The sequence below is a fragment of the Centropristis striata genome, chromosome 21 (assembly GCF_030273125.1).
Source record: "Centropristis striata isolate RG_2023a ecotype Rhode Island chromosome 21, C.striata_1.0, whole genome shotgun sequence".
NCBI lineage: Eukaryota > Metazoa > Chordata > Actinopteri > Perciformes > Serranidae > Centropristis > Centropristis striata.
The window spans coordinates 16,568,340-16,581,213 of NC_081537.1; the positions used below are offsets into that span (position 1 = coordinate 16,568,340).

The 12,874-nt window shown below is 40.3% G+C and overlaps 3 protein-coding genes across 3 annotated transcripts; all 3 read right to left on the bottom strand.

The window, feature by feature from the left end:
* Window positions 1-1,018: 1,018 nt before the first annotated feature.
* Window positions 1,019-1,848, bottom strand: LOC131959217 (dual specificity phosphatase 29-like). The gene is made up of 3 exons (XM_059324347.1): window positions 1,652-1,848; window positions 1,349-1,572; window positions 1,019-1,233 (listed from the first exon to the last, which is right to left on the bottom strand). The coding sequence occupies exons 1-3, from the start codon at window positions 1,831-1,833 to the stop codon at window positions 1,019-1,021; spliced, it is 621 nt and encodes a 206-aa protein (XP_059180330.1). The 5' UTR covers window positions 1,834-1,848.
* Window positions 1,849-4,757: 2,909 nt separating this feature from the next.
* On the bottom strand, window positions 4,758-6,431 carry LOC131959215 (dual specificity phosphatase 29-like). The gene is made up of 3 exons (XM_059324346.1): window positions 6,304-6,431; window positions 5,856-6,073; window positions 4,758-5,044 (listed from the first exon to the last, which is right to left on the bottom strand). Exons 1-3 carry the CDS (start codon window positions 6,429-6,431, stop codon window positions 4,824-4,826), a joined length of 567 nt encoding a protein of 188 aa, XP_059180329.1. The 3' UTR covers window positions 4,758-4,823.
* A 1,974-nt stretch (window positions 6,432-8,405) lies between these two features.
* On the bottom strand, window positions 8,406-10,811 carry LOC131959767 (dual specificity phosphatase 29-like). The gene is made up of 3 exons (XM_059324985.1): window positions 10,657-10,811; window positions 9,533-9,753; window positions 8,406-8,749 (listed from the first exon to the last, which is right to left on the bottom strand). Exons 1-3 carry the CDS (start codon window positions 10,809-10,811, stop codon window positions 8,523-8,525), a joined length of 603 nt encoding a protein of 200 aa, XP_059180968.1. The 3' UTR covers window positions 8,406-8,522.
* Window positions 10,812-12,874: the final 2,063 nt, after the last annotated feature.

A 12,874-nucleotide genomic window follows, 5' to 3' on the forward strand; every position in this document is an offset into this window, starting at 1 on the left:
AAAACCCAAAGGAAATTTGACTTGGACTTGACTGCACTGAGACTTCATTAAGGCTTTTTGATATTTCACCCTCCAAAATCCTGACGACATTAAACTTTCATGTTTCAAGTTTTACCTGGTAAAATCCGAGAATTTCTTTTTTAGAGGCAAGCATTGCATACCCACACACAAATCAATATTTAATTATTATACTTTTGCATTGAAAGAAATTGGTCTCACTTTAAATACTGTGTTGTTTTAATGGACATTCAGCAGTCCTGATATGTTGCATCTTGACTTGCAATTTGGTTGAGACTTGATGAAATTTAACCTGGTAGACTTGTTACTGAACCGGGATTTATTTATAAGATGACTTGTCTCCAGAAATTTGAAACTTTGTTTCAGACTTTCACAAATTACTTGAGACTGAACTGGGACTTGTCTTTATCTACTTGAGGTTTGCGGTGATAGACTTGGCACTTAACTAGGACTTGTTAGCTGGGATTTTGACTTGGACTTGTCGAATGATCTGATGCTTGCCCTGAGATTTACTCTGATATACTTTAAACTTGGACTTTTCACTCAGATTTGCCTCAAATTACTTGTGACTTGTCTTGAATTATTTGTGACTTGGTTGACTTGGACTTGCCTCAAATGATTTGATGCTTGGCCCAAGATTTGCTCTGATATATTTTAGACTTGACTTGGTTCTGAATGACTTGTGACTTGGACTTATCTACAAATACTTGTGACTTGACTTTGACTTGTCTCAAATTACTTGAATTGACTGACTGGTCTCAAATGATTTGATTCTTGACCAAAGATTTGCTCTGATATACTTAAGACTTGGCTTGGACTAGCATCGAATGACTCGTGACTTGGCTTCTCCTCAATTACTTTTGACATGACTTGAACTTGACTGACCAGAGACTTTTCTCCTGACTTAATGCTTGACTTGTCTCAAATTACTCGAAATCCTACTTGAACTTGTCGACTTGAGGCTCGACCTGAGGCCTAACTTGCCCCACGAGTCCTTCAATCAGCTCTGCTCAGTCGAGTCTTCTCTTTTCTCCAGGAGCTGCATGTCCAGCTCTCTCAGCTGTTTCAGGAAGCCCCAGTTGGGGATGATCCTCCTGCGTTTCTTCACATGTTCGATGGCGTCCACCACCGTCATGTGTTCACAGATCATGAGGTAGGCGAGGAAAAGTGTGGCGGAGCGACTCCTTCCCATCACGCAGTGCACCAGCAGTTTATCTGTAGATACGTGAATCACACAATCAGGGAAAAAGCTCATAAAAAATAAGATAAAAATAAGAAACAAGCAGAAGTTGTTTCAGTTATATGACCTTTTAACTTTGTGTTTTCTTACTCTGAGGGTTCCTCAGGGTTTTTTCTATAAACCCGGCAGCAGAGAAGAAATACTGGCTGAGGTTAAAGGTTGTGACGTCTTCTGCCACCACACCGTAGTAGACGATGTTCATGTCGCTGTAGTAACCAGCTCCGGTGTCCACATTGTTCCACGTCCCCTCCGCTGCATTCAAGATGTGCGTAATACCCAACCTCTTCAGATTATGCTTGTCCTTTGCAGTCTCCCTGCAAGAAACCACCAAGAACATTATTTTAATCCTCCATTATTTCGTTCACTTTAGTAATTTAATACTTTTTTACTTACTCGTCCCCGATGTAGACATGAGGCCAGACCTCGTTGACATGAGTGTAAGCCACACTCCCACGGTTAAGGATTTTCTCCAGCTCATAGCCCCCAGGTGTGACATATTCATCCACTAGACTGGATTCCTCTGCTGCCTTTGTAACATTTATCTTGGTGCCAGTCTTTGACTTGTGAGAAGCCATTTTCTCACTGTGGCTTCCTTTCACAAATGATTTATTGGCTTAAAGGGGGGGGAAGAGGAAAAAATACACACTTGCTTCCATTTTTCTCCCTCTGTAATCATGAAAAAATAGTTTTGTTTTTCACATGCATCTCCAATCCAACACCACTCACCAAGAGATTGAAGTCCCTCATTTTCCTGCTCGGAAATTTTGTTTTCATCACTCTGGCAGCTTGTTGTGAAGCGGTCCTTAAAGGCAGAACATGGTAAGGTTTAATTCTGGCAGGCTCAAGTGAGGGCACAGATTGTATAACCGCTCTGTGACGGGCATCAAATGCAGAGGATATTTTTAGGGCTGTGATGTGGCGGGCCCCTGACCTTAGCTGCCACGTTCTCTGCCTGTGGGGAAAACTTCCACCCAGCCAGTCCCTGCCATCCACTTCTAAACACACAACTTTAATCTCCGCTGCTGGCAGGAAGCTGTGCTTACCCAAACTTTGCACATTGCCAAAGGATACCCAAATTCACTGGAGTGAACAGGGCACTCTGAGCTTTTCCTCAGCCGTGTGAGCGACTCCTTGAAATTGTGTCAGTCTCTCTTAGCCTTCCTGCATATCTTCAGACGCTGGGAGAAAACGTGTAAGCGCTGCCTCGCAACACCCGTTAAGGATGTTCTGCATTTTCTGGAGCCTCTCGAGGCCAGAAGAGAGCTGAAATGTGTCAGACTGTTAGACAGATGAGGTTTTTCACAGGATGGCACATGTCTTTGATTCCCCCTTATATGATATGCATGGTCCATTCAGTGATCTAAATGTGAGCCCCCAAAGTGAGAGTGTGATGATGACTGTATTGCAGAATGGCTGGATAAAGCTGCTAACATGTCAGACAGAGTTTTCACACCATCAGACTCCTTTATTTTTCCCTCATATCTTCATACTCTGCCATCATTCATTCTGACAGTGAAATCATTAAACCTGTGATATCCAATTCCTTTTATTTTGACAGCATCTCTCTCTCTCTCTTTCTCCCAGTGTGCTCTGGAGAGCATCTCTTATTAAGATGGCTTCAGCGTTTCATCTCTTTTCAAAGTCTGACCTGAATCTGTATACACACTCAGAACCATGCTGGCATATTTTTATCATCTTGTATCAAGCCTCTTTAGACATCACAGTTTTAACTGTACAATGCTGGATTGCAGCAGTTAAGACACAGTATTTTGAGAAATGTGAATATATAAGTGGGGCATTGTTTATTTATAGGCATACACTGTCTTTGTGTTGTTCAAGAACAGCAGGGGGTTTTGGCAGCTGTGCTACATTTGTTTTAATGGCCTCTGTGATATTGATTGTGCTGCATGTGACCATACCAGTGTTTCTGTATGCTTCAGCTCCTTAACTACATTTCATGTATACTTTACATTTTTGCTGACTGTTTTCAAACGCATGCCGCACAGTTCTACATTCACTTGATGTATTTTTCCTGACACTGCAGAAAGCCAGTGGTTTCAAATCATTTCTGCACAACATGGAAACCAGTTTTTAATTGTTTTCTGCAGCAAGTTCAAGTCAGACACACGTCATTCAAGACAAGTCTCAGCCAAGTCTGACGTCTATCACAGCAAGTCTCATGTCTGTATAATAGTCAAAAGATGACCTCATGTTACTTAGTACAATTTAGTACATTTTCTCCAGTAATGTACTTAGGTACAATTTTGTACTTTACTTGAGTATTTCCACATATGTAACTTTATACTTCTACTTAACTACATTATAGAGTCAAATATTAGTACTTTTTTACTCCACTACATTTAGCTGACAGCTTTAGTGACTTTGCAGGCCAAGATTTTACACAATTACACAACACAACACAATTTTGAAGTTTTTATGTGTCTTACAGGTGGTAGCTAACAAGTTGTTAAATGTGATTACAGTGGTTGTCAGGGACATTAAATTTCATCACTTCGGACACGGACAGGAACTCTCTTGCTAGTCGCCTTACAGCCTCAAGTTGTGTTTTTCAGTGCTCTTGCAAACTCCTGTAGATTGTAGATTAGGTTAATAAACAATTTATTAGTCTACGGTTTCGCTAGCATGTCAAAACCGCTGGTGAGCTTGTCAGAGAGCATCTGAAGCTAACGGTAGTGACGTTCAAGTCATGGGACCGTGGAGTAGTTCTCTATAGCGTAACGTTAGCTTTTCACTGTTGACGGCTGCATTAACGCTTCAAACATCATAAAAGTGGTGTTCATTTGTGAATTTTATCCTGCTGAACAAAATGCTTCAGCATTATCAATGTGTGTTTGCCACGGAGCTTATTTTCTGCAATGATCCAAAATCCAATGCAACATTTCCAGCTAATTCTCAATAGACCCCATGGCGATGCTAACTTCTGTGTTTGCTTACAAAAATATGTCATTTCATTCTCTGTTAATTGTTCCATTTAGTTTCACCTGTCCTTCTGCACTTACCTGACCTCCTCACCTGTTCCCCATTATTGACTCACACCAGCTCAGTTCCTCTGCTCTCTGTCATTTTGTCTTGATTGTTTCTTTGCTTTAGGAGTTTTGTTTGCTTGGACTTATTTACCGGTTACCTTGTCTGCCGTTTCCTGCCTTATTTTTGGACTCAAAAACCTGTAACTCACTGAGCTGTTTCTGCTGCCTCCTCATCTGTGTTTCTTTTGTCAGGTCTCAAGCCATCATTTTAGTTCCTAAGTCTGAAAAGTCTAGTTGAGCCCAGGTCTTTAGTCTACAGCTCTCTCTTAAAACCTGCTTCAGTATGTAATCCACAGTGAATATCAAGTGTACATTTGTTTTTGTTTGCCAGTCATTGTTATAAGTAAATAAAGTGCAGATCTCTCAATTGAATCTGCACTTAAAATGCATTATAATGCAACGAAGATGTGACTGCACAGTGATGGATTACACAATGTGTGCTGACTGACTTACTTTATGTAAATCACTTTTCAATGGCTGGCTAGAGGGTAGAAAAATACATCAAAATGCTCAATCCATTATTTCTCTATAGTCCTTGATGTTGTTTTCCTTTGCAGGGCCAAGAAGGAGTCCAAGTGACGGAGTTGATTCAGAAATCCAACATTTGGGAGAATGTTTCTTTCCCTGCGGACAGCCTCCACAGCCTCGACCAGGGTAAGTCTTTCTTTGATCATGAGGAACGCCAGTGCTAGAGTCGCTGAGCGGCTGATTCCTCTGGCGCAGTGGACGAGTACTTTACCTAAAATGCCAAAAGACAGAATCACTTAAAATGAAAACAAAATGACTATACAGGCTTTAAATGTGAACAAACTCATTACAGAAACTGTCAAATTGCTCCATTCATACCATTTTTTAAAGTACAAAAAAATGCAAAAAATAAATGATCTTGAATGCAAAAAAAAACAGATATTAATCCACATTAAAAAACAAGTTAAATAAAAGATGCCTGGATGAGAATGTCTTCATAGCGATAAAAAGCAAAGGGGTTGATGGTGCAAACAAGTTTTTTTTCCTAACCTCAAACAAGTGATTTTGTTGTCTAACCTCAAGTAATTCTGTATCACATTGTTACCTAGATGTTTTAAACAGCAACTGTTTATAATATATTACACAAACCATGTTGCACACGTTTTTGTTAAAATTCACAAGAATATGTTGACTCACTGTCCTTTTAAAAATAAACTTGTGTTCACAAGAAACATCTTTCTTTGTTTGGTTAAGTAAAAGATTGTTATTTGGGTTAAAATAATGTTTTTTTGTGTAGTCAAGCATGTTGCGTAACTTACTTATTCAAGTTAAAATAAGTCAACATTGGCATTTGGTTTCACATGGGACACAAATGGTGGTCCCCTGGATGAAAGTCCTAAATTTTCATTCTTTGTCACTCTTTATACTAATATCACCTCCTTCACTCCCATGATAACTACAGCCATGTCTGAACAAGCTACCATATTGAGAACTTCTGGGTGACATCGTCCTAGATATACAGTATAATTACACCCCTGACTGTACTTATTTTGTATTCTGTGGCTTAAATGGACTCACTGTACCTCTCTGACTCAGTGCACCATAAATGAAATCAGCCGTCTCAGTGAAGAATGGGCTCAAGTCAAAATCTTTACAGTCTGGTGCTTCTACACCATGATACTGTATGTCAGTGTCTTTGTAGAAACGTGGCCCAGTGTCAATGTGCTGGGGGCCATCTGCAGCATTCACCACGTGCGTTATTCCCAGATCTGCTAACAGTGTTTTGTGCTGAGCTGTAGCCCTGTAAACAACACAAGAGATGGTACAAGAGATGTAGCCTTCAGTGATTTCTCTCGCCTGTGGCCACCAGCTCTGTAAGCGTATGTTTGCAAATGCATCACTGGTGACTCAAATGTACAGATTTTATATTTGTCCCCATGAGTTGGCCAAATACAGGACTTGTTTGTGGCAACAGTTTCACAATCAGATCACCATATTGCAGCGGGGCCGTGAAGTGAGAATGTCACTTACGCGTCTCCGATGTAGAGGTTGGGCCAAACCTCGTTGACAGCTCCAGTGGGACGTCTGTTCTTCAGCAGAAGGCTGAGCAGATCGCAGGTGGGCGGTGTCTGGTACTCTGGCTCCTCCTCTGGGCTCATATCTGCATATTTCGCTTTAGTGTTGCTGTATAATTATCACAAATTATATCCAACTCAACACTTGGATAACCGCTACATCATTTCCCCCAAACACTTGACGTTCCCAGATGGAACATTTGAGAAGTTATTTCTGCTGTCCTGCTAGTTTCTCTTCCTGTAGGCATTTGGAAAGGAACCACGGTAAACTCTAACCTTACTGGTACAGCTTGTTGTTTTCCATCTGAGCAGGGTATCAGTGTTGTTTAGAGGCTGAGCCCCGCTGGAACGAGACAGCTGAAGATGCCAAAGCCTGGGCGGGAGCAGTGTAGACTATTTATTCCTCAGATGGCTGTGACAGAAGCCAGGCTGCATGTGTTGTGACAACTTTAACTGCAGAACCACAGCAGTGATTACAGTTGTAATGGTGTAAGTCGTTCAAAACATGGTGAGGAATCGCCACATTGAATTGGATCAAACCACAACAATAATTGCCTAAATGTCAGAGAATTTAAAGTGCAGTCCCGCTAGAATTTTATGAATTTCATGAATAATGATGGACATTATCATCCAAAAACTATGAAAAACACAAACATGTTGCATTTGGTGGCACATTTCCTCATTATGATGGCAGTGTAGTTTGTTCTGAAACCACTCAGAGACTCCATTTTCCTTTTCTGGAGAAGGCAACCACTACTGAGCATGCTCAGACACAGTTCACAGTTTTTTTTGTTTTTTATTTATTTTTATTTTTATCCCACGATTTTGTAACCCATTTATTTATCACCCAGTTTTTCCTATATCATGATCCTGGGCGCCACCTCGTCCCTGTCGGTCTGGGGAGAGCCCTGAACTGGACTCATGCTTCCTCTGAGACATGAGGAGTTAGCAGACCGCTTCTTGACACCTGACAGAGGGAGTTTCCCCGGTAGGACGTAACGCGTGGGAGGATCGCGTTATTCCCACCGGTTCCTCTCCCCTCCATCAGGCGCCTCGACCAACCAGAGTTAGGCACCACAGCGACCAGGATCAATGCATGTTGTGAGAGGTCCCTGTTAGGGGATCCTCGGGGGACACGGGGAGAACATGCAAACTCCACACAGAAAGGCCCTTTTGCCGACACCAACCAGCCCTACGGACACTGGAGACATGGAGGTGGGGACACGCCTCCAACACCCACAGCGTCCAAGTTCACAGTTTAAACTACTGAGAGATTGTTGACCACCTCAACTCAGGGTCGTTTAAGGAGCTGTGTCAGAGCTTTCTATTGTGTAACATAATCTTCACCAGCAGGTGGAGTTTGCTCGTTTTCCACAGAATTATAGTTTTTCAAATTTCAAATTTGTTTTCTTACTAAGAGCTTATGAGGATTGCACTCATGTTTTTGTACAGAATAAACAACTGAGTTTATCATAGTACCATACAGTTACAGTTAACATTGCATGATAAATTCAGTCATGGGGTATCCCAGCGATGTTATCCGCGGTCAAAACATTCACAAAAAATATCATCATGAGCTTGTTGAGTATTGTAATGTCATAACTTTCCTGTACACATTAGCTTGTTGGCTGACATGAGCCACTTTAGCTGGATTGATATTGCAGTATCATATCTATAAATTAGCTCTTTACTCTGTTGCAGAATGGCATGCAGTCAATGGTATATGGCAGAAAGTTAGAGAAGCCAAAGGGTTAAAGGTCATATAACAGCATTGACAAGCAACCAGTTGAAACACACTGATACTTCTTGATTTCTCTGGTTGAAACACTGTGAAAACATTTGGGATAATATAAATAATAAAGTCAACGATCTCAATTGCAAGCCTATTTAGCCAGGCCAACTTCAAGACCCTTTTATTTGTTATTATAGTTTTCTTTATATAATGAAGCTGTGTCTATACAGATGATATTATTTACTGTTTTTAGAATGAAGTCATTGTTGGTTTATTTATTTCTTCATTACAATGAAAAGCCTTTTTATATAAGTCACTTTCATTTTTTCACAAAAAATGGAATTTGTCTTTAGAAGGAAAAGAAAATTGGAATATGTTTACATATATTCATATCTTCGAACTCAACGGTATAATCCAAATTTATGGACTGATGGATTTTTTTCTCACGTCCGCCCGTTGGCGCTCCAGCTCTTAGACGACACCTGGCAGTGCAGCTGTTTGTCCAGCTCTCTGAGCTGCTCCAGAAACCCATTGTTAGGTGAGATGTTCCTGTTGGGGCTGACAGCTTTGATGGCGTCCACCAGCGTCATGTTCTCGTGGATCATCAGATAGGCCAGAACCAAGGTGGACGAGCGGCTGAGACCCATTGCACAGTGGACAAACACTTTGCCTGGCAATCAGCAGAAACAGAAAGTCAGCAGCACTTCCTGTGGATCAATCCAGAGCTCAGCCATCCTCTACCAGCTCCATGTCTGTATTTACCACCATGCAATAACTGGATTATTGTGGTGAACTTTAATCTAACTGTCTAATTTGTTACTCCTCTGTGGATTAAAAACATGCACATCACAGAGAGGAGTACTTCTAACTCCTGACTAAAAGTTTTCAACAATGTTGCAACAAATGTTTCTACACACGGTAATCCCTGGTTCCTTATCGGGCCCGAGGATTAGGGCGCATAGGAGCGCGTAATTGAACTGTCTTGGCGTCTGTGTATTTCTGCGGGGGATTACTGTAGGGCCCGCCACACACTGGAGCCCCCGATCAGCCAGCATGTGAATGAGGAGGCCTCATCTTATTACTGTCATGTCAGATACCGACTTCACTTTGCATAACAGGCCAGGCAGGCACAGGCCACAAACATAATTGTGTAATTTCCATGTCCAATAAAAGTGTTGCTTACAAATTACCAGGGCAATCCATTTAAAACCAATTTTCCTGGCCAAGGTCTGAGCTTATGAGAAGATTACCGTGGGGGAAAGATATTAGCTTGATATTATGTTTAGTGTTTGATTTGCATTTTAATGACTAATACAACTGGGGGCTGCTGTAATGGGAATTGACTGACAAATGTTTCTGTACTTTGCCTTGCAGTAAAAAAAAAAAAAAAAAATCTGCTCCATTTAATGTGTAAAAAATGAGAAATACCTTGAGCTCGGTGAGAGCTCCTCACCTGTGGGCACGCTCAAAGCGTTCTTGATAAAATTGGCCGCTGGGTAAAAGAAGGGACTCAAGTTAAAGGATGGCATGTCAAAAGCTTCCACTCCATGATAAGTGATTTTGGTGTCTCGGTAGAAGCTGGGGCCCGTGTTCACGTTGAACTTCCCATCAGCAGCATTAAGCACATGGGTGATGTGGTGAGCGTGGAGTGTCCTCTTGTCTTTGGCTGCATACCTAAAGGGGAAAAGCATAATTTTCTGTCAGTGCCGAGTGAAAGAAGGGTTCATCATATTTAAGCATATGTATAATAAGAGATATGCTTATATATAATTCAGAAGTTGTCATAATTGTGATTAATAAAACATTTACTAATGCTTTATGGGTAATTAATAAGCTGTTTAATGAATAAATTAGAAGAATGTTTGTTGTGGAACCATATATAAGTTATGAAACCTTTTGGTGGGTGTAACATAGAAGATGTAAGAAGATGCAAACGTATAAATAAATTGTTGATTTGAACAATTTTACTTAAAGAATTCATTCATACAAAAAGTAAAAATATCAGAAAGCTGTCTAAACCTGGTCAAATATTACAAAATTGGATGCACCAAATATGTTTTATTTATCTCATTAGCTTGTTAGCATGTCCATATGCTAATGCTAGTTTGCACTAGAATATGCTAATGATTAGCCTGTAGCCGTATGCAACAAAAGCATAAATACATAACAAGAGTAAATGCATGAATTAATTCCTTCTTTTACATTTGTGAACACTAACAAATAACCTTTAGTCCATATGTAAACTTCTCAGCAAACAGTTTGTATAAAGTGAAGCCAAGGCGGAAGTGCTCTAAACCTGGATTCTCTCTGATGGCCAGCAGGGGGCGACTCTATTGGCTGTAAAAAGAAGTCAGGTTGTATAGAAGTGACTACTTCCCACTTGATTTATTACTTCAGTAAACATTTAACAAACAAGTTGGTCTCAATTGCTAGATTCAAGTCTTCTTCAGTACAGTATGATTATTTTCTAAATAATGATCCCATTTAGAGTAAAATAGACAATAAAGCAGGATATATACTGTGTGATTGACCACAGTGACACTATTTATATCCTTTTATTAGTATGTCTGATCTCACATGTCTCCAATGTAGATCCTGGGCTGAACCTCATCCAGATGGTTGCTCGTCCCCGACTTAGTCCACATCAACCTCTGGAGCTCTGAAGCCGGGGGGGTCTCATACCTGCCATCTGCACCCTCAGGGCTCGCCAAGCAGCTGAGGCCTCTGGGCATGTCTGGATATTTCACTTGAGCTTTTACAACCTGTCGCACACAGGAGAAGCAGCATATACATGATATTATAACAGAGTTTAACAGGGAGTTTAAGCAGCAGGTTCGAACCAACAATTGGTTATTGCTTACTATCATGCATTCTATTAGCAGAAGATTTTTAATTAATTTGTAGCATTTGCTGTACAGAAAATATTTCAATTATTGTGTGCATTTGTTTAAACAAAAAAACACAGTGGTTTTTGTATTTTGTAAACAAACAAAAATCTGAAAATTATTATTTGGTAGTTATGGTCAGGACTGATTTTAAAATTCAATTAAGTAAAAGTGTAAAATTATATTAATATGAAATATATTGTTAAAGCAGTTTCTTTTTCAATTGGGAGACACTGCACCCAAATATAAATGTATCAAAATTAAATCTGCTGCTTATTATTGACATATTAGTTGAATGCTGTAATCAGATCTTAAGTCCGTTAAATATTTAAATAATTATTAATATATCATTTTATGGCTCATTTATTTATTCACATTTTTGTCCTACGTACATTAGAGCAACATTATTAAAAGGTTGCACAAAGGTAAATAACTCCTACGATTACCTTTAATAGGCTTTATTGAAGAGAAAGGTAACACTGAAACAGAAATGAAAAGAATTAAAGAGAGGATTGTTCATCCAGTAAACAGGCACATTGCCTTCAAATATAGACTATAATTATGCCAATAAATGCACTCCACTGCAGCAAAGGACCACAGAAAATATAATTGCAAGATGACCTTATGACTCTGTCATTATTTTATATACAGTTCAGCTGCACTTAGGTTGGTTTATTTATCTCCAGAGATATAGAAAATTTGTATTCAAGACCTATAAACACCAGCATTTCTTTTCCTGCAGGCATGTCCAACCTGTACATTTACAATTTACACACTGGGTTTGTGAGACTTATACTATGCATACTGTATACATTAGCATCCATTTAGGCAGCTGTGTGGTTCTGCCACAGGCTGAGGACGCACAAATGATGCGTATGCAATGTTACAGTAAAGAAACCAACGGCAGCTCGGCTTCTTATTTGCATTCTGCGGGTGTGTGGAGACGTAATGTGGCACTGAGGGTTCGGAGACTTATTGTCGTGTCCACGGGGATGAGTCGTTGAGACCAAATCGGTTTCAGTGACCTTTTGTTAAGCTGCCGCAGCATACGGATGTGCACTCAAAACATCATGATGGCTTCATCCGTCTCTGCATGTGCATGGTTGCATGTGTTGGCAAGAAAAGCTGCATATGCTCCATGTATATACCAGTCTTGAAGGTAGACTAAAAGTGTGTCTTTGCACAAGTACAACATGTGCCCGGAGTACCTGGAGGCTCTTCTTTCTCCTCATTGATCTATAAGTACAACCCTTCCCTCCCTCCCACAGTCAGGGCAGAGAACTGATTTCCCTGGTGCACATGTTGAGCTGCAGCGCTGCTTTCATAGCCTCCCCCCTTAGGCTAACCTGTCCTTCCTGCTCTACTTCTGTGTAATTAAAGATGCTATGTATGGGAAAGTGCCCACGGTTAACATGGAGGGCAAATAAAAATGGCTTTTTTTTACCTCCTCGGGGCCTCTTCTCGGTGGTTTTATGAATTACACTTCCCTCTTTAGCCTTTGGATGTGGTTCGTCTGGATTTGTGAGCAAATTAATAAAAGAAGAAAGTGTGGTAATCCATCAGGCAATGCAGTATCATCACGGTACATCCTCCTTTATTAAAGTGCTTTATAAACATGTTTACCTTGCAAACAGTACAGTACTTTAAATCCAAACACTGTACGGCCTAATAAATATTTTCTAACATGGACTTCTATCTATCCGCAACAAATTCACAACAACACATTGTTAGCAGACACTTGCCTTGGCTGGAAACGTTGCTTTTCAAGGTCTCTCTGAACAAGAGCTACATGTAGGTCGACATCACAACTGTCTGCGTTCTCCTTGGTAATCTACCCTGCAACCTTTTTTGCTATTTTAACATCTGAATCTCAGCCCAAAATAATTCTGGCATCATCTTCTGCATTCCTT

Bases quoted from the DNA above. Each gene is read 5' to 3' on its own strand.
- LOC131959217 (XM_059324347.1), bottom strand. From the start codon at position 1,833: ATGGCTTCTCACAAGTCAAAGACTGGCACCAAGATAAATGTTACAAAG. The intron at 1,573-1,651 runs GTAAGTAAAAAA...GGTTTCTTGCAG, and splicing joins CATGTCTACATCGGGGACGA to GGAGACTGCAAAGGACAAGC. The intron at 1,234-1,348 runs GTAAGAAAACAC...ACGTATCTACAG, and splicing joins AACCCTGAGGAACCCTCAGA to ATAAACTGCTGGTGCACTGC.
- LOC131959215 (XM_059324346.1), bottom strand. From the start codon at position 6,431: ATGAGCCCAGAGGAGGAGCCAGAGTACCAGACACCGCCCACCTGCGAT. The intron at 6,074-6,303 runs GTAAGTGACATT...TGTTGTTTACAG, and splicing joins AACCTCTACATCGGAGACGC to GGCTACAGCTCAGCACAAAA. The intron at 5,045-5,855 runs GTACAGTGAGTC...TTGGCATTTTAG, and splicing joins TGGTGCACTGAGTCAGAGAG to GTAAAGTACTCGTCCACTGC.
- LOC131959767 (XM_059324985.1), bottom strand. From the start codon at position 10,811: ATGCCCAGAGGCCTCAGCTGCTTGGCGAGCCCTGAGGGTGCAGATGGC. The intron at 9,754-10,656 runs GTGAGATCAGAC...TTTCCCCTTTAG, and splicing joins AGGATCTACATTGGAGACAT to GTATGCAGCCAAAGACAAGA. The intron at 8,750-9,532 runs GTGAGGAGCTCT...GCTGATTGCCAG, and splicing joins CGCTTTGAGCGTGCCCACAG to GCAAAGTGTTTGTCCACTGT.